Below are 25,664 nucleotides of genomic sequence, written 5' to 3' on the forward strand. Positions count from 1 at the left end.
CACTTTTTTCCTTTAAATTTGTATTGATTCCTTTTGTTTTTAAATCTCATTCACTCCTGAACACACTCCTAGCCCTACTTCCATTAGCTAGCTGTTCCAGTGAGCCTTGTCTTATAACAGACATAAAGATAAAAAAAATGCTTAAACGGCAAGTCAACCAAGCCTGACTATATATGCAGGATTCCACATCCCATACCCCCCACCTCTCAACAAAAGGAGGGATGTGTGTTTTCTCATGAAAGTTTACTTTTAAATCTGATTCTATGTATTCTGCATTCCATATGCCTTTTTCAAAAACTGGAGGAAGTAGGGAGAGAGTATTTTGATGGTGTAATATAATGCAAAGGGGGCATCAAGGTGGGACAGCCCTGCTTCAAAAGCTGTCTCTAGCACTCTCTAGATGTGTGACTATGGGCGAGTTGTCTCTGAGCCTCTGCAACACTGGAATAACAATTCAGTTAGCACCTACCTCATAAGGCTGTTGTAAAGCCCCCAAAAGATGATGTATGTAAAGAATGTTGCAGTGATTGCCACAATCATGTCCAGGAAAACAGCATCAAAAGACTTCCAAACCCTGATCAATGCTGCCCTATGATCCCTTCAGAAGACCCAAGGCATGAGGTGCTTCCTTCCCATCAGCAAAAAGGGATTGGAATATAGATGCAGGATGGAATGGATGTGGCCAGACATCGCCAATGTGTTCGTTTGTTTTATTTAATTGTACTGCTTCATTTCAAGGGAGGGCTATATTAAGGAACAGGAGAGAGTCATTGGGAATAAGACAGTGATAAAAAAAAAAGCCAAAAAAAAAAAAAACTAAGAAAACTTTTTTTTTTAATAAAGAATGTTGCAGTCCTCTAAGTAGGGTTCTTAACATAGATTCCATGTGTATTTCATTATAATTGATTTCCTTTGGATTTGAGTTTAGGCAACTGAAAACATTATTCTGAGAAAGGGATTCATAGACTTCACTAGACTACCAAGGGGACTCATAATGCACACAAAAACGTTAATAGTCCTTATCCTAAAGCAATACAGAAATATCAGGTATTATTATTAATAACCCCAAACCTGTGTGTATTCATGTTTCCCCAAAATCAGAAATTTTAAGAGAGCTAACTTTTAGAATGACTCCTAAGTCTTTCTAGGGGAACAGTCATCACAAAGTACTGACCTTCACATGTTTTGGGGTCACTTATTTGGAAATAAGTCATATGTAAGTGAATTTTTTAATTTGCTAGAGCTTTTTCCAGGTCATTTTGACTCTTCCAGGATACAGATGTGCAGCTGTAATGTGCCTAATTGAATGCTGTTCTGTCCCAAGAATGAAGAGCGAGTTAGTCTGTGAAAAACAAGGGTCAAAGCTTCCGTAGAAATTCCTCCATATAAAAGTCATTGGCTTGAGAGACAATGTAACCATCCTATTCTCGGCAATTCAATTCTTGCATGAGAAAAAATGTTCATGAGAAAATAAAATTAGAATCCCGTGTAGAAGACTAGGACTGCTTGGGTGGTTATTGTCCCAGCCTGTTTAATTTAAGCTCGTTTAGCTTAGAAACCCTAACAGCTTGGCTGGAGAAGAGAAGTATCCCCCCAGGGTATTCTTCAGCATAGAGTGAATGACTTCTGCATGTTTAAAGTTGCAAGTCAAAACCACTCAACACAATCAGAATCTCAGGGTTAGAAGGCACTTCTGAGGCCATCCAGTCCAACCCATAACTGAACAGAAATCCCCTCAACAATATTCCCACATGTTTAAAGCCTTTGTTTGAAGACTTTGTGGGAGAAGGAGGCTGCACAAATTCTCCAAATTTTCTCCTTCCCTCCCACACCTTCCTCATCCCTGAGAAGGCAAGCAGTTTGATATCAATTATACATTGAAGTCATGAAAAACATTTCCATATAAGTCGTATTGAAAAAGATAACACAGACCAAAAAGAAAAAAAATCAAGAAAAATAAAGTTTTAAAATTTTGCTTCAGTCTGCACTTAAAGTTCATCGGTTCTCTGGAGGTGGATGGCAATTTTCATCATGGGTCCTTTGGAATTGTCTTGGATCATCAAGTTGATCAGAGTAGCTAAGTCTTTCACAGTTGATCATCTTTACAATGTTGCTGTTACTGTGTACAGTGTTCTCCTGGTTCTGCTCGCTTCACTTTGCATCAGTTCATGTAAGTCTTCCCAGGTTTTTCTGAAAGCATTCTGCTCATCCTTTCTTATAGCACAATAGTATTCCATCACAATCATAGACTACAACTTGTTCAGTTATTCCCCAATGGATGGGGATCCCCTCCGTTTCCAATTCTTTGCCACCACAAAAGGAGCTGCTATAAATATTTTTGTATAAATAGGTACTTTTCCCTTTGATCTCTTTGGGATACAGCTTGTTGTTGTATTTCAGTTGTGTCCAACTCTTCGTGACCCCATTTGGGGTTTTCTTGGCAGAGATACTGGAGTGGTTTGCCATTTCCTTCTCTAGCTCATTTTACAGATGAGGAAACTGAGACAAATAGGATTAAGTGACTCGCCCAGGGTCACACAGCTAGCAAGTGTCTGAGGCCAGATTTGAACTAAAGAAGATGATTCTTCTTGACTTGAAGATGCCTCCAGGCCCAGTATTCTATCCAGTTCACCACCTAGCCACCACATAGGATCATCTACCATTTAACAAATAGATCTATCATTTTTCCTCTTCTTTTTTCCATTCCTTATAAACCAGTTGAGGAGTATAGTTATTGCTTTCTCTCCTCAGGTGAACCCCCATTTGTAATGGGGTTCTCCAGGCCAAAGATGTCCATAGACTCTCAGTCCTTTTAAGCACCCTGGGTTGACCACTCAGTTTTCCAAGTTTATTCCCTGCTTTCTTGTCCCTGGACCCATGGGAAAAAGGATGGGCAGGGCCACAGCCTGGAGCATCATGTCCTATATCAGGATCCTGTTTCTGGAATCCCAAAGACTAGTCTCTGGTGAAGAAAAGAAGTTCAGTTCTCTTTTCCCCAATATAGCTAAAGGTGACTTTTCCCCAATCCACAGCCTTCCCCTCCTAGATTGCCTTAAGTAAGTACCATACCAGAGATTGGCACTGTCTCTCTCAGTTTATACCTTAGGGAGAAACTAGAAAAATTCAGAAATGGGAGGAGGGGATGTTGGGTGGAGATAGTGGGTGTTAGGTAATAGGACTAATGTCCCACTAGGAGGTTATAGTTGGAAGAAATGAGGAGAAAGATTCTGTAAAGTACAGATGGACAAAGGAAAGGGATTTGGGGTAAACAGTTCTGAGAACTGTTGAGCCTGCGACCATCACAAAGGGCTACAGAAAATAGCTAGAAGGCACAAGCTTATGAAGGGGGAAACAATGAGAAAGAACAGGAGAAACTCAGTTATGCACAGTCTGATTAATGTCTGGGATGAGCTGCCAAGAGCAGCAGTAGAAACTGTAACCATGAATGTACCAAATAAAAATTAGGCTGGAGCCTGTAGGGCAAAAATGCCATCATGTCACCATGCTCTCGACATCAGCGGAGCTGAAACAGGCAAACTGTGCTTGCATGATATATTCTCCCCCCCCTCCTCTGTTCCTCCTTCTCTTTCTGTCTCTTTCTCTCGCTCTCTCTCGCTCTAGCCTTCTCTCTCTCCCGTCCCACCCCCACCCCCACCCACCATAGCTTTCAAATAATGACCATCTTTGCGTGTATTGAGTAATGTATTTCATGTTACTTAGGAGACAGGCAGTGAACATTTATTAAGTGCCTGCTATATACTAGGGACTGTGCAAAGCCCTGGGAATGCAAAGAATAGCAAAACACAGTAGTCCTTGCCACTGAGGAACTCACAATCTAATGGGACAGTAGTGAAAAGAACATCAGACTCAGAGGCAGGAAGACTGAGGTTCAAATCCCCACTCTAGCCTATGTTAGTCATATGGCCATGGACAGATGATTTAACCACTCTTAACCTCAGTTTCCTCAGCTGAAAAGTGAGGATGATAACACGGTTCTGCCTACCATGCAGGTTGCCATGTCAACCTTAAATCTCCATAGAAATATGAAGTAGGGGTGGTCTGTTCAGACAGGATACCCTGGAAGTATGATATAGTCATGTCAGTGTCCACTTAAATGTGATTGGGACATGATCTCCTTCATTGCTTATCACTGTGTAAACAGAGAATGTTAGATTTAGAAGCAACCTCAGGAGCCATATAAAAAACCATTGCCCGATTCTTCCCTTCTCAGGATGATCTTGTAGTTACCTGCCTCCATGTATGGAGCCCTCCCTCCACTCCAGTTGAATAGAAGCTCTTTGAGGGCAGGCACCATTTCACTGACTTTGCATCCCCAGTGACTATTACAGAGCCTCGCATGAGTCCCCTGACAAGTGACCATCCATACTCTTCTTAAACACCACCAGCGAAGAGGGAGTGCACTGCTTCATCACGTGGCTCATTCTGGTTTTTTCCAGACAGTCCTAACTGTTTTTCCTTTCTATCAAGCCCCAAATCTTCCCCCCTGTAACTTCTCCCTGGTCCCAGTTCATGTCTCTGAAACCACACAGAATAAATCTAATCTCTTTCCCACATGGCAGCCTATCAGATACTTGATGGCCCTTTACCCCACCACACAAACATCTCTTCTCTGGCTTATACAGCCCCAGCTCCCACAACTGTTTCTCGTATAATCCTCATCTCAGTGACCTCCAGTTTGGCAGTGGGTGTATTCCCTGTGGTCCCTTCCCTGTGGTGTATGGTGTCTGGCTTGTTTCTAGGATAGTCTCAGTACAGGGAAAATACTAACTCCCTTGCTCTGGACACGATGCTCATTAATGAAGCCCAAGATCCATCCCACCGACTTTTGGAGGAAGCTTCTTTGCTCTAGGTTCCTATTTTCAGTATCTCTTCCCAGCTATGCTTTGTAACATTTTACTCTTAAGGGGTGAAAGTCACAAAGTGTCATTAGATACAAACGGTAATACTGCCTCGTTGACTTTAACATACAGAGTGTCTCAAAAGCCTTAGTAGAGTTTAAAACTACACTAAGACTTTTGGGACACTCTGTGTATCAAGCAGTCAATACAAGCATTTGTCAAGCGCCTACTATGTCCCAGGCATCATGCTAAGTGCTAGGGATGCCAAAAAACACAGTCCCTGCCCTCATGAAGCTCACATCCTAATGAGAGAGAGAATATATAACCCGCTATGCAGATAGGGGATGTGTACAGGATCAATAGGAGGTCATCTCAGAAGGGTTGCTGGGGAGGGGAGATAGATGGGGGTGGGCGGGACCAGGAAAAGCCCCTTACCGAAGATGGGGTGGGAATTGAGTCTTAAAGGAAGCCAGAAGACAAAGATGAGGAGGAAGATCATGAAAGGCATGGGGGACAGCTTTGAGATGGAGTCAAGAGATGGAATGATGTATACAGACAACAGTAAAAAGCCAGGGTCGCTTGTAGAATGTCAAGCATAAGAAAACCAGAAAAGAGGGGGGACTGATTATGAAGGGCTTTAAAAGCCAAATAAAGCATTTTCTGTTTGATTCTGTAGGTGACCAGGAAGCTACTAGAATTTATTGAGTAGGGGTGGGGTGGGGGTGGGATAGTGACATGATCAGACCTGCACCTTTTCTAGGAAAATCATCATGATAGCTAAGTGGAGGAAGGACCCCAGTGGGCAGAGACTTGAGACAAGGAGCCTATCAGGTTTGAGGTGATGAAAGCTACTAGGGTACCAGGGTGATGGTCCTATGAAAGGAGAGAGGGGACACGCTCTCATGTTGGAGAGCTTTTGTAAAGACAGAAATGACAAGATTTGGCACTATATTGGATCGGGGCAGGGGAGTGAGTGTGAGCAAGAAAAACAAACTGCCCATAACCCAAATTAGGTGGTTCCTTACGCACGATTCCCCAGTTGCTCCTTTTTTGTATTAAAATGCTTGTTGGTGATTGTTTGCAATAAAAAAAAAAAAGAATAGCATTTTTAGAAGCATGGTAAGATCTTGTCCTATTAGATGAATCATAGAATCCTAGAGCCTGGGAGAAGGACCTTTAAGACCCTCTCATCTAGTTCTGTTCATTCTAGAGATGTTAAAAACCGACCTGGACAAACTGAGTTGCCCAAGGCAGTCAGCAAGTTACTGGGAGAGCTTTATTAGGTATTTGACTCCTAGTCGAGCTCTCATTGGTGTGCGCCATGCTGGGCATCACATGAGTCAGACATAATTGCAAGAACTGTACCGATAAATGTCTGTATCATACTTCTGCTCTGAAAATTCCACTCTAAAACCTGTTTTTAAGCATGTAAATACCAGTAAGCACTTGGGAAAATGGGTTCCTTAATTGGACAGCCATTCAAGCAGTTAACCCAACTGCTGGCTCTCCCCACAGGCTTTAGACTGATCTGGAAATTAAATCCTAGTTCAGTCGAGTGACCTATGCCTCGCTGTCAGACGCTGCATGTTTCCTGGCCTTAGAGATTTGCCTGGGAACAATTGCAAATTTCTTCCTTGGACAAAAAATTTGGCAGTGTTTTTATCCAGTTCTCTGGAAGCTGACAGTTCTCCTCCTCCTCCTCATCCCCCAACCTTAAATCAATTGCAACTCCATTTTTCTCTTAAAAGGAGGAATAATGCCTGAATCAGCTCTGCAGGAAATGTTGCTCCCTGGAAATCTTAAGTGTTTCAAGCCCCAGGTTTCATTCAGGCTGGAAAGTCAGTCAATGCCAGTGTGTTGTATGGGAAACATAATTCAGATCCAAAGGAGAGCAAAGGATTTAGGAGTCAGTAATCTTCTAACGACCCACTTGTTTAGAATAATCCTGAAATTAAGGGCACCTCCCTGACACAGTGCCTACAAAGAGTGGTCAGGTGCAGTAGAAAGGCCTGCTTGTCGTGTCCAATAGGCCTACAATTAAAGAAAGTTATCCCCAGGGCCTGTAGCATAGCCCTATCCAAGCCCTAGGGGCAGCGTTTGAAACCTGGGACAGCAGGGACAGCCCCAGGTAATTTCTCTGCCCTCATTCTCCCCTTTTCTTTAGATATAGTACTCCTTGGAGTTTTTTGTCTCCTTTTCCACAAAAGCTGTTCGCAGAAAAGAATTTTATACCTCAGTGTGACTATAATACAAAGTAAATATGTAGCGGTACATAAGAGTGCCAGACCTGGAAGACCTGGGTTCAAATCCAAGTCTGGCCCTCCCTGTGTGATCCTGAGCCAGTCTCTTCACCGCTCCGAGTCTCAGGTAAATCCCCAGGATTTATCTACTGAGTCATAGACCAGTTTTGATCTGAAAGTTCCTTATACCTGATGAAATCCCAAGTCTTCCCAGGAGAGGCAGAAGGAGCATAATTAAAGAAAGCACTGAGCATGATGACACCTGGGAGATAATTGCATTTTAGTGGAAGGAATAATAGAAGACCTGGATTCAAATCCTGACACATCTGCTTCCTGTACTGTACATGTGACCTGGAGGAAGCCAGTTAGCCTTGGTTGACCTCAGTTTCTTTGTACCATAAGTTCCTATGAAATCCATCCCTTTCTTGGTATTTCCATGGCTACCAGCCTTCTTTCAGACCCTGGTCAGCTGAATTACTAGCTTCCCTGTATCTTGTGTCTGCTCCAGTCCCTCCTGATCCTCTCCACCAAAGTAATCTTCCTCGAAACACCGCTTTGGTCATGTTGCTGCCCTGTTCGATAACTCTGAATGGCTCCTAATTCCCTATCAAAGAAATCCAAATTCCTGACACCGGCATTGAAGGCCCCCTGGAGTCTGACTTCTGTTTATTTTGCTAAATTTCCAGCTCACAGTACTTCCTCTTGCACACACTTCCCTTCCAGCTAAAAGGATCTAATTATGATCCTGTTAGAGGCAGCGAAGTGGGGCAGTGGTTAGAGCACTGGACCTGGAGTTGGGAAGACCTGAATTGATATCTGGCCTCAAAAGCTTTGTGACCCTGGTCAATTCACTTAACCTCTGCTGCCTCAGTTTCCTGAACTATAAAATGGGGATAATAAAAGCACCTACCTCTAAGAGTTATTGTGAGTCGCAAATGAGACGATGTTTGCAAAAAGTGCATAGCACAGTGCTTGGCACATAACAAGCACTATATAAATGCTATTTATTATTATTAAAGTAAATTTTATTAATTAAATTAAAGATTATTATTAAATAGCAGAGGTAGGTTTGGAACCCAGATCATCTAGACCACCACACTGCTTAATATCACGATATGCTTCCTGCCCATTGTTGCTTCTTTCACCTTTCCAGTCTTCTCATCCTATCTCACTCACCCCCATCTACTCTAGGATCCAGCAGCACGGACCTCCTTGCTGTTTCTTACACAGGACACTCCATCCCTCTGCCCCGGATATTTCCCCCATCCCTGGAATGGTCTCCCTCCTCATGGCCACCTCCTGGCTTCCCTGGATTCCCTCAAGTCACTGAAAATCCCATCTTCTACAGGAAGCCTTTATTTATTATCCCCCTTAATTCTAGGACCTTCCCTTTGTTAATTGTCTCCAATTTATCCTTTATACAGCTTGTTTGCATGCCTTTGTGTCCCCAGCATTTAGCCTAGCACATAGTAGCCACCTAATAAATGCTTGTTAAATGACACTTCCTTTCCCTTTTAAATTGAACCTCCTGTAAGATGGTTTGAGTCTCCCACAATCTGTGAGTGAGGGCTTTCCTTGCATGTGGCAAATGAATGACCGTCTACCACAGTCCTGTCCAAAACATGCTTCATTCAAACTAAAATTACCTTTCCCAGGGAAACTGTTTTAAGGGCATCAAAACTTTAAAATAATCTCGTAAAACCATACCTATCATCCTGCTTTATAACCAAAGCCTACCACTGTCTTATCTTTTTCACCTCTTATGTCTTTTTGCATGGGCCTAAGGGCTATCAGATGAAATCACCCAAGTCTGCATACAGCTGTGGAGCCCACCCTACCTGTGGGAGTTCCCTCAGCGACCTCCCTTGGCAGATGGTTCTATTCCTTAATTAGCCTCACTGTTAGCATTTCCCTTTATTTAATGTCAGGAAGTGTCCACTTGTTTCATCCCCTTCCCCCCTTGATCATAATGCTTTCCTACTATTCTTCTCTCATTTTTGTACTTTTGTTTGGTGTTTTTCCCTTAAATGTGTTATCAGAATTAAATCTAAATTAGGGGATTTTTGCCAGTTTGCCTGAACTCCGTATCTCCTTATGTCATATCTTTGTACCATTTCATAAAAAGAATCCCAAAGTTGGAAGGGATCTTTGAGATCATTCAGTCTGATCCCCACTTGAAATCTGTACCCCTTCTACATGACTCTCAGGAAGTGGCCATCTACCCTCTCTCTGTTTGGAGACCTAGAGTGACAGGAATTTTATACCTGCCAGTGTAGCAGCTCTGGACATCGTGGACAGCTCTGGTTGCTAGGAAGTTTTCTCTTTGTGTTTCAATGAAACCTCTTTCCCCATAACTTCTATTTGTTGGTCCAAGTTCTGCTCTCCAGGGTCAAGCAAAACAGGTCCCACCTGACTATGCTTTTTGAAGACAAGCCTAGACCCAGTTGAGTATTAAGAGCAGAGGACCTGGAGTGCCTTGAATAGATTCGTAAAGGAAATAACCCACTTACAAGTAATAGAGAGTTGAGGTTTAAAGTAAAACCTAGGAAAGGCTTACGATTAGATCTGATGGGGACTTCCCTGGTGTTATTCCTAACCCTAACCATAGGATGACATTAAAGCAGACCCTGACCTACCTCAGTTTCACCCACTGTGAAAGAAAAATTGGTAAATTAGTTTTTTCTCACAGTGATGTGCTAAAAAAACATAGATGGGTCAGGGTTGAGTTATACTTTGAGCTTTGTAAAAAGTTAGTATCTGTCTCTTAGAACATCCCTGTGCTTTATCAAAAACATAAAAGTGCTCATTTTAATGGCATCTTCTCTACTGTAATTTTATATAATATGAATTCTAATGAGTTCCAGGGTACATTAAAAATTATTTCTGTTCCAAGGTCTTCCTCTTCTCATGACATTTGTAGAGCAACCTTCCTAACTTGGTGATAACATGTTGTAAACTGGGACTGAATTCATCAAATGTAGTGCAGGAGTTATTCCCTTTTTATTCCTTTAAGGAGGGATTCCTATTAATAATAAACAAATGATTTATTTTCTTAACTATGTTTTTTGATGTATATGTTTTGCATCCCCAGTAGAATTAAACTCTTTGAAGGTGGGGACTGTTTCCTTTTTTACCTTTGTGTCACTAGCATCAAGACCTGCCTGCAGGTAATATTTCTCGAGTTCTGAATTGTTGAATTCCAACAATCATGTGAAACTTGTCAAACACTCTCATAAAAACAACGAAACAGAATGAGCCCTGGACTTAGAGCCCGGCCCTCTGACTCTACTACTTAACGCTGTCCTCCTGACCTTAGAATACCACACAGCTTCCTTGGGCCCATTTTCTCATCTATAAAATGAGTCATACGAAGAAATGTTCCAAGTCACTAATAATGAAATGCAAATTAAGAGAATTCTGAAGTTTTAAAAGCTCACATCCATCTGATCTGCAAAGTTCATTAACCATAAAGATGAAAATGTTATAAATGTGGGAAGACAGGCACGCTAACGGACATTGCTGGTGAAGCTATGAATTCATCTATCTAGTCTGGAAAACAATTTGAAACTCTAGAGAAGTCACAGAGAAGTGACTTAGACTTTTGGTCCAGTAATACCACTTTTCTTGCATAATTCCAAGTTGTGTTCCAGAAGAGTTGAACTAATTCACCAGTTCACCGTGTGCTGGTGTGCCTGTCATCCCATAGCCTTTCCAACCTAGTTTCAGCATAGCATTATGCAAATTCACATCCAACTTCAGTATAGCCACTGTAACAATCCACACCCCCAGCTGCCCCTGGAGCTGGCAGCTAAGCCATGGTACCGTGGACACCACTTGACCTTCTGAGGCCAGAAAGCCATAGACATCATCAGTCTTTTTAGGTAAAGCAGCAAAGAATAAACACAGAGGCAAAGAACAGAATCTCATATTCATTCAAGGTTTCACAATCTCCCCTTTCTCATCTCTCAGAGGACTGAAGCTAGGCAGGAAGGGTCAGACAAAGGGCTTTCCCTTCAGCTTTTAAATGGCCCCCCAGTTCTAGCTCCAAAGTCAATCAAAGATGTTCCTCTTCATCATGTCTTTAGCAGACTGGGACCAGTTACAGACATCTCTGGATGTTCCAGCTTGGGGAGGAAGGCACCTCCTTTATGTAGCGTCATGCCTCTCCAGGAGGTGGTACCCCAGTCTCTTCCACATGGGGATTACATCATCTGAGCACCTTGTACCTACTCACCAGCCCCTCACTACAGGTCATCACTGTCATACCATCCCTGATGTCGAGGCTGTGATCCTGTGTCTCTGATATGAGGCATGAGAAGACTGGAGGAAGATAGATTAGAATACAGTTCAATTGGATTAATTACATTTCATGGGATAAGGATAGGGAAATGACCTGAACATATAATTTCACTGATGAGAGAGAACTCCCTGGTTCCAATCCTTTCCAATAAACATTTATTATGTGTCAGGAACAGAAGGAGAAAGACAGCCTCTGCCCTCAAGGAGTTTACAATCTCATGGTGGGGAGACAATGCAAAAAAGAAGGCAGGAGCGAGGTGGGGCTGGGGGGGCTACCAGGGAGCATCTTGTTCCACGGAGTTAAACCAGATAGAACAGCAGACGCAGAGCAAATGTGCCGAGAGTACAGTTTCTGTCCTCTATAAAGGAAAGCATTGGAAAGGGTTTGGTACTCCACCCTCCAGCTCTCCAGTCAGAGGGAAGAATGGCTGAGGCTTGAGTTCGCAGCATGGCAGCTAGGGTGGCACAGTGGATAGAGCCCTGAGCCTGGAGTCAGGAAAACTCATCTTCCTGAGTTCAAATCTAGCTGTGTGACCTTGGGCAAGTCACTTAATCTTGTTTGCCTCAGTTGTGCCATCTGTAAAATGAGCTGGAGAAGGAAATGGCAAACCATTCCAGTATTTCTGCCAAGAAAACCCCAAGTGAGTCCACAAAGAGCCAGGGATGACCACTGAACAACAGAAGCTTAAACTGGGAGAGGAATCTTGTCCTGGAGTTGAAATAAGGGAGAGGAACAGATAAAGAATGGAGATGGCACACCCCTTCTGCGCATATAGGTTGATGGTAACTTTTCTGCAGTTTTCATGAGATAAACTACATCACTTTTTTGGAAGTAGCATGAAAATTACAAAGTGGCTTTCTTCTCTGTGAACCTTAAGATGTCTGTCTAATAAAGAATGCTGGCTTCTAACCTCCAGCTGTCGCCGTACTAATTGAAGACAGACAGAGCATTAAAGTGATTTCATAGGCTGGCAAATTTTAAGTGCTTATTTGCAAGACTGTTGTCAGCTAGCTAACTCCCAGTTCTCATGATAATGTCTTGAACTCTCTAACTTTAGGATGTGAAAGGGACTTCTGTTCCCAAGCCCCTCTAAACTATGTAACACTGATGTATTCTTCTCCAAACAATCCCTGAATATCCCCTGAGCTTTGAGGGGTCCTCTTGCCAACTCCCCATGTGGGAAGGACAAGCATGGGGCATGGGGAGAGGTGGGGTGAGGGGGAGGGGGAGTGGAGATCAATTCAAAGCAAAATGATAACAATGCCCTTGTGGTCTGTGGCGCTGTTGTGATGGGGCCTGAAATGGAGCCCACAGCCCAGCCCTTTGCTGCCGAGTGTTTAGTTCAGCCCCGGCTAGGAAATGTCTGAGACAGAAACATATACAAACAAACCACTGAGTGTACCGAGTGCATCAGTGTTTTATCAAAGAAAGGGTAAGATTTCCCCGCCCCACCAGCAAGATGAATTTCCTATTCTAACCTAAGTTTAGAGGGGAGGAAGCATGAAAAATATTTGGAGATTTTGAAACACCCACCCTTCTGCTTTTTCCTACGGAGGGAAAGAAAAATAAGAAAACCCTGGAGTATAAGAAGGAGGGCTCCTATGGGAAAATCTTATATGTCATGGCTATTTCCTTTCTAGTTCAATAAATTAACAGTATACTAGAAATAGCACATTGCCAAAGAGAGAACTTCTTGTTCCCAAACTGCTGATTATCCCAGATAACTTTCCAGGTCTCGGGGGATAGACATCTGTCTTCCTTTTCCCCCCGGTTTCTGAAGCAAGTTCATGTTTCGTGTACATGGAGTTGGCCAGCACACTGGCCCACTTCCTTCTGAATATTGGACCTCTCCTTGCCAAGATCCCCAGTGAGGCAGAGATCCATAATTCAGAAGGAATGCTGCTATTCAAGCAGTTTGCTCCTTGGGTTGCCTTCCAACTAATGGGACCCGTCCCAAGCTCCCAGTTCTGCTCCCTTTCCTCAACTGTGGCCTTCACCAAGGTCAAGGGAAAAGACTGAAGATTAGAATATCATTTCAGAGGTCATTGGGGTATTCCAGGCCAATTGTGATGACCTGAATTGGGGAGAGGGTTGGCTGGGAGGATAACATAATGTAGTCCTGTTATCTATAAAGATGTGACTAAGTTATCAAGAGGGGCAGCTAGGTGCCACAGTGGATAGAGTGCCAGGCCGGAAGTCAGGAAGACTCATCTTCCTGAGTTCAAGTTTGTCTTCAGACAGCTGTGTGACCCTGGACAAGTCACTTAACCTTGTTTGCCTCACTTTCCTCATCTGTAAAACCAGCTGGACAAGGAAATGGCAAACCACCCCAATATCTTTGCCAAGAAGACCCTGCAAGGAGTCACAAAGTGTCAGACACAACTGAAAATGACTGAACAACAAAACTGTCAAATATATCATTTAGTAACTCTATGTTTCATTGTTGGAAACTCTTATCACAGGTAGAGGTATTTTCCAGGATGTGAGCTCTGTACCCACTCGCCCTTGCAGAATATTCCCTTTCTCTCCTCTAAGAGAGAATGGAGGCTATATAGTTTCCAGCCCTCGGCCTGTGTGGAGAGGGGATGCTCCTGTACATCTCAGGATAAACTCCCCAAAAATGCCTCAGAAGCTTCAACCTGAAAAAGTGGCTGAATTAAGCTAGTCAGTTGGGATTTGGCTATGTGAACTGTCAGAGATTCACAGTTTTCCCAAATAGTGGGGCAGATTCCCTCAGTCATTGGGGATCCCACTATATGAACCCTCAGAGTGCAGCTGCTCCTTTATCTGATCCCTGGGGTGAGCCTGCTCTCCAAAGGCCTTCCCATGAGGCAGAGCCTCTGCTACCTTCTCCTCCCCTGACACCGACCCAGCACCAAGGGGACCAGAACTTTTCCAGACCCCCTCTGGATTAAAGCTAATTTGTTCAAAGGAATTCTGTTCTCTGGAGGCTGTATTGATTGATTGAAATATTTATCGTATGATGGAAAGGAAGACAAATTAAATAAATTAGCTGATAATTTAAGAATTACAATTTAGGGGGTTTGAATGTGCATAACATTTTGAAGCATCAAATTTACCAATGATTAGTCTCAGCTTATCATTTAAATTAATTTGTATTCCCAGAACAGCCCACCAAAGCATGTTGAAGGCAGAAGAAGCCAGTGGGGGAAGGGGAGGAACTGCTTTTTGTCAAAAGCAGTTAACAAAGTGAAAAGCTTAATCACTTGCCAATCAAGTATTTTACTCTATAGAAATTGACTGATATTGCCTACTTTTAACAGGTGTATATGGTTTGGGTTTTTTTTTCTCTCTTTCACAGGTCCTTCCATTGTGACACCCCCTAAGGACATCTGGAATGTCAGTGGAGCCCAAGTATATTTAAGTTGTGAAGTTCTAGGCATTCCAACCCCAGTTCTCATCTGGAATAAGGTCAGTGACATGAAATTCCAGATAGTGTCCTAAATTTATATTTTTGCATTTCATAAGCTAAAATTAAACTTTTGTGTTCCATTTTTTTGTTACTCCTCCAAGATGAATAAGTATAGAGATCAGTTCTTCCCCAATCATAAGGCATTGTCATCACCTGGAAAATACTCCCCGTCCCTTTCCATCCTTTGTGCTATTGCATTGATACTGGAGTCTTATGGCACTGAGCTATATTTTTTAAGATGGACTAGCACCTCTGGTGTGAGGGTTTGCTGAGCCCTTCTCAGGGCTGTTCATCCACCTTTGGTGTCTACCTGATACTGATGGCTCCAAGAAGTTGTAGCATGAACAGCAGCCACACCCTCGTAAACCAGGCTGAAGGTAACCAAAGGGCCACAAACCCATTGGTAAGTTAGGGGGTGTCTACCCCAAGCTTATGAAGACGTCCCCCGATGGAATCGGTAGATGAGAACAATTTATTTCAACAGCTACAAAGGTGGCCGAAGCAGGCACTGTGGAATGCTTAGAGCTCGGTCAGATATCAGAGATGTCAAAGTCAGCCACTGCATCCCAGGCCATTGCCAGTCATCCTGACTTTTGTCTTGCCACTGGACTTCAACAACTGGAAGAGGGAGTGAGACCAATGACTTTGTGCAGCTCTGCCTCACTTAAATCTAGTTCACACATGAGTCAAGACATCACCCTGCGATGTCATTGACCTTCTTTGAAAACGAAAACAAATAGCAGCATTGTTATTCCATGCCCACAAATTACACCACTAATCCCAGCCAATCTTCTTAAAGACCCGGACCACTGGTCAACACAGGAACTGGTCAAGCGAATATACATAGGTCAGCACAAATCCATTGCCACAACTAGAAAAGCAACTCTTCACAGAATATCCTACCATTATCCTCTTATTTCAGAGAGTACCACAGTAGTGCCTTGATGTTCAAAAGATTAAAATATACAGCACTACTAGGCACCCTCTTTTGTATCTCATCTTACCCCAGCAACAGCCAGGACCAGATTATCTTCAGTGAAGTGACCGACAAACTCTTTCTGTCGTACTGTTTGCTTTGTCCAGACCAGGCAAGATCTGGAATTTTGGTTTCTTGCTTCTTCCTCTATTTTTTAAGTGGCTTTGAAACCACAAAGGGTGAACACATGGGATTAAGAGGATTAGGGGTGGCAAAAATGTAGCCCATAGCTTTCCTATTCTCAGCCTCAAAGTGAATACTGGTACGGCTCCTTGGATGCTGAGTTGGAGATCAACAGTAATAATCAGCATATTAATTCTTTTAAAAAGAAGAAAGAAGCAAGCCTATAACAGCTACACTTCTGCTATAATTTCTGGCAGTTAAACAAAGAGCCCTGAGTCACACATTAAATAAATCACTCCTCTAAGAGTTGAGAATTCTTGTACCTCCCACTCCCTGTCTCACCTACCACCCCCTCCCCCTCCTGCCTGAGCCTAACTCACACATAGCAGGGAGGGAAAGAGGCTATTCTGTTGGGATGGTGTGGGTGCAGACTCAAATGTAGGCAGCTGGTACGGTGGATAGAGTGCCAAAGCTGGAATTAGAAAAGATGGGTTTGAACCCCTGACTTTGCATCTTCCTCATCATCTTTAAAGTGATGGAGCTGTATTAGACAATCTCTTAGGTCCCTTCCAGTTCTAAATCGATGATTTTATCAATCCTATTCAAAGATTGTTAACATTGTTAACAGAATATTGATGACCACCTCCAGTCTTCCCTGCTCTCCTTCTCATTTTCTGCACCCTGTGGGGGCTGCCTAATTCTCTCTAAGCTTAGGCAGGCAGGTAGGAGCACAAGCAGCATCAGTCACTAGCAAGAAGCAAGAGCTAGCAGTAACTGCTGCTGTCACTAGGAGCCTAAGAATCAAGTAGCCAAGCACGAGGCTCTTTCAGCTCTGCAAACTGTTCACAAGACACACATGGCCTCCTTGTCACCCCTTCCCCCCCAAAAAAAACTCACTGGACAGTGTAAGCAGATGAAGAAAATACACACACATACCCCCCACACCACACCACCCCACCCCACACCACCACCACGTGTATCTGGTCATCTTCTCGGCCACTACGCCCCTTCTCCCTGTCTGAAACAGCCCCTCTCAGAACCAGGAACCTAGTCCCTAGAAGTCATGCCCTGCTGCCTCCCAAGCCTCCTTACCAAGAGCACAACTATATATACGGCTGGCCCTAAGCCCACTCCACAGCCCCATTCTCATAGATATTTGAAGTTGCAGCAGCTAGGTAGTGCAATGGATAGAGCCCTGGTCCCAGAGTCAGGAAGACACGCATTCAAATCCATCTCAGACACTTATAACTGTGTGACCTTGGGCAAGTCACTTAACCCTGTTTGCCTGTTTCCTCATTTGTAAAGTAAGCTGGAGAAGGAAATGGAAAACCACTCCAGCATCTTTGCCAAGAAAACCTCAAACAGGGTCACAAAGAGTCAGACACAACTGGACAACAACAAAATGAAGGAGTTGGGACTATAGCGCCTTTAAGATCCTCTAAATAGGGGCAGCTAGGTGGTATAATGGATTAAGTGCCAAGCTTGGAATTGGGAAGACTCATCTTCCTGAGTTCAAGTCTGGCCTCAGACACTGACTTGCTGGGTGATCCTGGCCAAGTCATTTAATCCTCATCTGTAAAATGAGCTGGAGAAGGAAATGGCAAATCGCTTCTGTATCTTTGCAAAGAAAATCCCAAATGGGGTCACAAAGGTTCAGACACAACTGAAAATGACCAAACAATTCTATTATGCATTTAGTAGTGATGTGAATTGGCCGAGTGTCTTTGCAAGAATTCATTATTTCTGTTGATGTGAACATCTCTGTACTATCTTTTCGTGAAACCCATAAACCGTAAAGTTTCCAAGAATATTCTTTGAGATGAGGACTCAAATTGAAGTAATCTTATAGTCGACCCTGGTATGTCAGAAGGGATGCTTATAGTAAAGAAACATCTAGAATTCTGAAAGATCTGATATTAACTCCAGTTAACTTTTCATCTTGCGTCAACAATTATTCTAGGATTTTGGAGCTTTCAGATTCCCTGAAGGCATATGATTCTATTTCACCACCATTACTACCATACACTTTAAAAAAATACTCACTCTGAAACCAGCGAGCCCATGGAATTTATTAATCCCTAGGCAGCCTACTGAATCCATCGCTGCTTCTAGCATCTAGGACAACGGTGCCCCCGAGCCACTTCTCCCCCTCTTTTTCAAGATAATTCGAGGCAATGGCATTTAGTGAGTTTGTTACTTGCCGAAGGCCAGCCTCAAAAGATTGTAAACTACCCTGGTCTTCCTCGTAGAGCATCACTTCACCAGAAAGTTACCAATGAGTTTGCTTTTGATGAGAAGTGACTGTTGGACCACCCTGGTGTATAGATTTCTATCTCTCCCTTACCCCCTCTTTTTTTTTTTAAGCTTAATTCTTATTTCAGGATATGGGTCAATTCCAGCCTAAAGGTACTATATAATGCTCACCTTGCAAAATTGCCCTGGAAGGTACTATTTGACAGGTTCACCTTTTTCCACTTGCCTCTTAAAAAGTCTGAGATGTACAGAAGTATATCATGTGTCCTTTAGTTGCCTCTGGCTTCTAACTTACTTAAATCTATAGATGCTAAAACAAAAAGGAAAAAAAAACCTAGGAAAGTGGTCTCTGACAATGTTTCTTTTCCTGTCCTTCCCCTCTTGAACCATAGTTCATACCACGTATAGGAGGGAAGCAACCAGTTCTGTTAATAGAGGAAAAATGATGGCAAGATATGATTTGTCTGCAGTTATACCAGAATGCACGTTTTTGGTTTCTAGGCATGGGAAAAGTTGGGGGCCTTTGACTTTAATGTTATTTTCCACTGATGAAGCTGTGCTTATAGTTACCTGAATTTGGACTTTAGGTGGACACACATGGTTGTAAAGGCCAAGTCAGAATGAAGGACAGAGCAGGCTGCTTTAGTTCTCAATCCTTGGGATGGCAGGTTGGTGGGCTGAACCAAATCCCCCTTACTGACAGAATACACAAGTAGAAGATAAGAGGATACGAGTAATTGGCGTGGGGTAGGGAGAGCCTACAGCCAATGGGAATATGTTATTATGATTCTCATTCTCCCTAACTTCCTACCTTTAAAGGAAAAAACAAATTTAGGGGGAGAAAAGGAATGAGAAGACACCTATAAGTAACTTTTTGCTCAACAGTAACCAAAAAGGGTGCTGGGAAGGTTGAGCTATAATCCAACCAGAAAATCTGATGCATGATCTGTGTAATTCTAGGAATGTAGACACTGCAAAGCAAATAGCTCATTAACTGCAGAGCTCTGAGATCCTAACTTTTTCCTCTTCCCAGGTAAAAAGAGGTCATTATGGAATCCAAAGAACAGAACTCCTGCCTGGAGACCGTGATAACCTGGCCATCCAAACTCGAGGTGGCCCAGAAAAGCATGAAGTAACAGGCTGGGTTCTGGTGAGTGCTCAATACAGACAAAAATGTAATTCCTTAAGATGATGAGAAAACAGAAGGAAACAGCTCTGTGGCACAGTGGATAGAGAGCTGGGAAGACCCGAGTTCAAATCCAGCTTCAGACATTTACTAGATGGGTGACTGGGAAAATCACTTAATCACTCTGTGCCTGTTTCCTCCCCTGTAAAATGAGGCTAATAGTAGCACCTATCTCCCCCAGTTATTGTGAGGATCAGATAAGATAATCTTTAAGTGCTTTGCATATACCTGGCCCATAGTAACAGCTATATAAATGTTAGCTACTATTATCTGAAAAATGGCCTTGATGTGGATCACCCAGCATGGAGTAACCTGGAGCTCAGGACACCTAGATTCTAAAATGTGCCCATCTTTGCCACTCAGGTAACTGTGGGCAACCCCTTAATTTTCCTTAACTCAAATTTCCTTATCTAAACTTAAAATGAGGTCATTTCTAAGGTTCTTTGAACCTCTAACATTCTGTGATTGATTAGAAAGTGAGTGTTCCAGAAGGAAGTACAGGAAGATACAAGTTTTGCTTGATGCTTGGAAATAATAAATGAATAAAAAAGGGACACCATTTTAAGATTTTAAGTGTTAAAGGATCCTGAATGTAACCGGTCTATTCGTGATCTCACTAATATAAGTACTCCCTCCAGCGGTACAGATCCCAAATCCTTCCCCTGCCTTCTCATCCTGTGACATTTATTTCTATGTGCTCCTATGAATCCTCATTTGAAGATGTCTTCTGTACAAGATTATTTGGGAAGGTCTGCCTGTTCCACTCTCATATTTTGGGCATATCCTTGAAAAAAAATAAAGGGCTTTCTAGAAACAAGAAAGTAGGCATGTGAGTCAGTAGTTACTGTCCATTTTTTTTTCCCCATTCAGTATCATCTGCTTTTTCATATATATCGACTTGATCCCTCAGTACCTCTGAAAATTGCCCCCTCTAGAACGGTTTCCTCTAGAGGTACCGAGTTCAACTTTTTACTTCCCTATTTAGCGCATCAAGAGCTGGAAGAGTGATGGTTCCACTGTCATTAATTTAAAAAAAAAAGTTATAGTAGTGCTGACAGATTGGTCCCATTCTTCATTTGTTGCCCTTTCAGCTGTAAATGTAAATGAAATGATTAAGCGTAATTGGGTCTCATGTCAAGCTTTCTCTCTTCCTTGCTCTTAGTGCTCATCATCTTGCACTGTCCTTGTCATTTCACAAGTGTGTAATCTGGTGTTTCCTCTATTTGCAGTACTTCCCCCTGTGGCAAGGAGATCAAACGTGTGCTGACCGAGGCATTTCTAGGTTCTTTCAGCGTCCCCCTTACGGCAGTTGCTTTACCTGGGTGATACCTCCGTAAGGGGGTGTGAATCTGTTTACTATTTTTCACTTTCAATAACCTATTTGAGTGGGCCAGACTGAAGCTGTTTTAATTGAATGCCAAATTATTTGCTTAAGAGGTAGCATGATTCAGAAAATACTTTGGGTAGTTTCACAAGTGGTTCAGTGACAAAATTTTCAGCTGCCAGGCGGAAGGCCCAAGTTCATTCCTGTCCCATCAACGTTTCTTGAGAGCCAGAGTGGCGGTGGATGAGGCACTGGACTTGGGAGTCGTGAAGACAAGGGTCCAAATCCTCCCTCATTGGGTGACCCTGGTCACACCAGGCCCTTAATTGTTCTATGCCTCAGTTTCTTCATCCTTCAAGATAATGAAGCCCCATTTCCTAGTTAATTGGCACAGTCGATAAGAGCAGTGGACATGGAGTCAGGAAGACCTGAGTTGAAATCCATCTTCAGACACATACTAGCTGTGTGACCCTGAGCAAGTCACCTGACCTATGCCTGCCTCAGTTTCCTCACCTGTGAAATGGGAATAACAATAGCATCTACTTCCCAAGGTTGTTGTAAAGATGAGTTAATATTTGTAAAGTGCTCTGCAAATTTCGAAGCACTGTGTAAACATTGGCTATTATTATTAAACTCATTGGCTTCTAAAGCTCTCTTCCAGTACCCCACAGACTTGAGAATCAGGAAAACTTGCATTCAAATCCTGCCTCTCACACTAGGCATGTCACCAAGAGCGTAACCTAATCTCTTTAGCCTCCGGCAGTTCTTAAAGACTATAAGCTATAGGCAGGATTTCAGCCATGTGGGTAGAGTTCCCACAGCAGTGAAATCACAGGTCTTGAAGGCTTTTTTCTTCTCTTTGTCCTTTCCTATAACTTGGTGTTGATTTTGACCATTTCTTTAAGAAGTCAGTAATCTGAAATATATACATAGCCAATTCATAATCTCCCACAACAGTGGTCACTTCCTCTTAAGATATAATTTTATTTTTTATGACAATTCACGTTTGCTGCGTCCAATGCTTTCCCACTCTCATGAAACTATTCATGACCTTTATGTCTTCCGTAGTGAGCTTTCGGTGTCCTTCATTTCTTAATCCTGAACTATATTTTTCATCATCCTATCTTGTGCCTACATTTGTAATGAATATATATAGCAAGTATTATTCAACTTGTTCAGAGGATCTTACCAAATTTGTCATTAAATTTCTCTACCTCATCTTTTGCCGCATAAGACAGTTGTGTTCACAGCAGCCTTTTTGCTTTCCTACTTCAGCACAAGATGACTGTGTGTCCTATGAAACAGGGAGTTTCTTATTGTCTTTGGGGGCACGATGATACCAACTTCACCAGCTTCTTTGACTCTCCAAGGAGAACCTGAGTTATCTTTCCCTGTAGCTTAAACTACTTTCTATTCTCCAAGTTTCATTTCTTGTGCGAACAATACTTACATGGTTCATTCCCTCAGTCTCTAGGCATCAGAAAAGGCATTCACGTTTGGAGTACCAGTAGTTAAATTCATGTTTGTAGGACAAAACAAACAAAAAAACCCTGATTCTTGGCATTCTGTACTTCCTTTTCTACCACTACAAAAGTCGGAGGCTACATCAAGATGAAGGGCCATCTTTTTTCGCTGGGTTACCATAGCCAAAGAATTCATCACCTAATAGCCAGCATACCAGTGATAAATCTCTCCCTACTTAGCTGGGCCACACCTCAACATGTAGGCACAATACGTCACCAGGACTGGATTCAGAACCTCTCCAGCATGTCAGAACCTGGCAGAAACTTCATAAACCCAGGCATACTTTCACAACACAATGAAGCATCAGGATGTTTGTGGAGGAGTATCAGATTACTCAACACTAAACATCATGTATTTTTACAACACCCTCTATAACACTCTAACTGATCACTGTCCAGCCTGTTTGAATACCTCCCAAAAGCCTCTTCCATTTTCAGATGGCCCGAATTATTGAGCAAGTCTTTGTTATATGGAGCCAAAATGTTGCTTCTGTGTAATTTCTACCCTTTGGTTCTTGTTCTGCCCTTTAGACTTAATTCCCTGAAACTACATTACAAGAATGTTAGTATTTACACACACACATAAAATTTCCAACAGGATGGAAACTGATCCAGATTATAGTCCCTTCTTGTCTATACCTTCTCATGCTGGCTACTTCTCATGCTCTTTTACACTAATTACTCTATAATCTACTCAAGTATGCTGGAAGTCTTCTTGAGGCTATTACTCAAGCTGTCCACTTATTATCTTTACATTTGACATCTGTGGTTGGCCCAGCCTCCTTTACATTTATATCCATTTAGTGACGGACTGAATCTATTCATTTTAATAAACTGCAAAAGTTTCAGAAGAAGAAACAAAGAAATAGTGGCTTCATAGAAGGTATCACAAAAGCCCACTCTGGGGAACCTCAAATGTCTTTTTCTTTGACAGGTGTCTCCTCTGAGTAAGGAAGATGCTGGAGAATATGAGTGTCATGCATCAAACTCCCAAGGACAGGCTACTGCTTCAGCAAAAATTACAGTGGTTGATGCCTTGCATGAAATACCAACCAAAAAAGGTATGGTACTCTAAAGCCAATTGACTTAAGTGCTTTTGCTAATAAAGGAGGATTAAATGGCATGTAGTAACAAGTTACTAAGATCACAGTGATTCATTAACAGCTATCTTTAAAAAGGCTATTTTCCTAACACCCAATATGTGGATATAAGGAATGTAGTTCTAATGTGTACATTTTGATGTATGGCTAACTACATACCCTAAAAATTACTTCAATGCCATCTTCTGCTCAACTTCTATTCTCAAGTACCTTATAACTGACAAGGGTTAACAACTATCTTCTGGTCACCAAGGTTTGCAATCTCACTGTCATCTTCAACTCCCCTCTCCTTCAACCCACTTTTCCAATCAGTTGCCAGATCTTACAGTTTCCTTCTCCAAAGCATCATCTTGCATTCGATTTTCTTCTCTCCACCCACACAACCACTAAGTAATTTGCCTAATGTGCAGTGACTCCCTATTTCTTGAAAATATAATACAAACTCTTTCATTTAGTATTTAAAACCCTTCACAACTTGACCCAGTACAACCTTTCCAATCCCCTTACATGCTGATCACCTCCATGCACTTTTTGTCAAGTCAAACCTCACCTTCTAGATAAAGTTCTTCCTGCTCTTCCTTCAAACCCTTTGCTTCTATTTTTATGCACACACGTTGCCTCCCCATATGACATGTACTTCATGGCAGGACAGTTACAATTTGTATCCCCAGCATATGGACACATAGCAGACACTTTAATAAACAGATTATTGATGTTTTTGATTCAAATTAACACGACCTGGTTTTTAAAAATATTTTTCCTACAATCTTGTATCTCTTCGCATAGCATTTTCCATATTTATAAAGCACATAGTTACTAGCAGTAGATTTCCAACATACTCCACAATTCCCCTGCCCCTAGGGTATGTCCTCTGTCCTTTGAGGGAAAAACCAGTAAGGAGGAATGAAAGCATATAAGAGGAAAAACACCTACAGAATCTAGTTCTAGACTACCTGTTGCTACGAATTCTCTTCTAGAAAGATCCTCAGAGGAGCCTGCAATAATGAGGGTCTTCCTCTTCCCTAAAGTTGTACACACTTTATTTTCTTGCTGCTAAAAGTTCTGATGAATAGGGAATATACTTATTTTTCATGGAATAGTAGCTAATCCCACCCCCTACCCCCTCCTTGTCACAAATAGCCTGTATAAGATGTGACCATAGAAACAAAATGGTTTCCATAACAAGCCACATAATAAAATTTCTTATTCTTCTGTAGTTACACCCATGTATTTGTGAGATGGCAAATTAGAGCAATCTCAAATCCTTTAAATTAGAACTAAGGTAGCTAGTTAACATTTGCTATATTCCTTAGTCTAACAGAGAGCCACTGAAGATAGTTTCACTAACATAAGTCTGAAATGACCTTTACTTAAACCTAGAATAGGAATAATGGTATCCTGCGTTTCAGCCTTGCCCAGCTTATGCCACTTAAAGGATCACTTAACTATAGCAGGAAAAGAAGTGGGAATAAAGATCTACTTAGTGAATCAAGAGTTCTACACTTCCATGTGGACCATCCTAGGAACAAGACTATCTTCCTTATCAGAAATTATTCATTATAGAGTAGAAATGGCTTTCAGTCCCTGCAGAGTGTAAAACTTGCATTATGATGGTATATCTTACATACATTTGGTATAACATCTCTTTACTTAGTGATTTGTAGTCAAGTTTCCACTCTTTATATCTGATCATTTCATTCCAAGTACTCTAAGTAAAGTGAAAATGAAAGGTCATCCAGCTGTGCATGTTTGCTTCTGCCTTGCTATTGTTAGTATTCATAACTAATTTTTATATTTTCTTTTTTAAACCAGATGAAGGTGCGGACCAGTGAAATCCTGAAGTCTTTATCAGTATGCATAGTTTAAAACAGTCATGGAAAAACTACAGCTACTGTTGTCCAATAACAAGTTTCTTTTAATCTAATCCACTAACCCTTTACACTGTATTCATTGGTGTGCAAACATACCCTATACATAGTATAAATGATACACCAAGTCTAACTACAAAACTTTATTCTCTATTTACAAAAAAAAAAGTGTCATTAAACAAAACCTTGCACTTACAGTACTGTATATAAGAGGTTTGATTTTTTTTCCTCAATGCATACCATTTCTGCTAAAACATGCTGCATTATAGAACCAAATCACAGCATGGTGGTATTCACAAATGATTCAGCTTACACTGACTTGAAACAATTGTTTTTTTAAATTTCTAAACACTCATCATTCGAGGTGCAATGCTCATAGACATCAATTCCTGGAAAAGGAGTTTACAAGCATATGGCATTCGAACCAAAGAAATCTGAAAAGAAAAAGGAAAACTGTAATTAGCAACATTAAACAATTA

At 41.9% G+C, this 25,664-nt stretch overlaps 2 protein-coding genes across 2 annotated transcripts in view; one reads left to right on the forward strand and one right to left on the reverse strand.

Annotated features, from left to right (window-relative positions):
* The window catches only part of IGFBP7 (insulin like growth factor binding protein 7), an 82,445-nt gene extending 57,055 nt beyond the window's left edge, over positions 1-25,390 (forward strand). Inside the window, exons 2-5 of the mRNA XM_036764590.1 lie at positions 14,722-14,831; positions 19,218-19,334; positions 23,152-23,278; positions 25,130-25,390. Of these exons, the coding sequence (XP_036620485.1) occupies positions 14,722-14,831; positions 19,218-19,334; positions 23,152-23,278; positions 25,130-25,149 (374 nt within the window). The 3' untranslated portion in view covers positions 25,150-25,390. The remainder of the gene's footprint in view (positions 1-14,721; positions 14,832-19,217; positions 19,335-23,151; positions 23,279-25,129) is intronic.
* The window catches only part of POLR2B (RNA polymerase II subunit B), a 29,985-nt gene continuing 29,634 nt past the window's right edge, over positions 25,314-25,664 (reverse strand). Inside the window, exon 25 of the mRNA XM_036764589.1 lies at positions 25,314-25,619. Coding sequence (XP_036620484.1) covers positions 25,530-25,619 — 90 coding nt within the window. The 3' untranslated portion in view covers positions 25,314-25,529. The remainder of the gene's footprint in view (positions 25,620-25,664) is intronic.

This window comes from Trichosurus vulpecula, chromosome 6 (assembly GCF_011100635.1).
Source record: "Trichosurus vulpecula isolate mTriVul1 chromosome 6, mTriVul1.pri, whole genome shotgun sequence".
NCBI lineage: Eukaryota > Metazoa > Chordata > Mammalia > Diprotodontia > Phalangeridae > Trichosurus > Trichosurus vulpecula.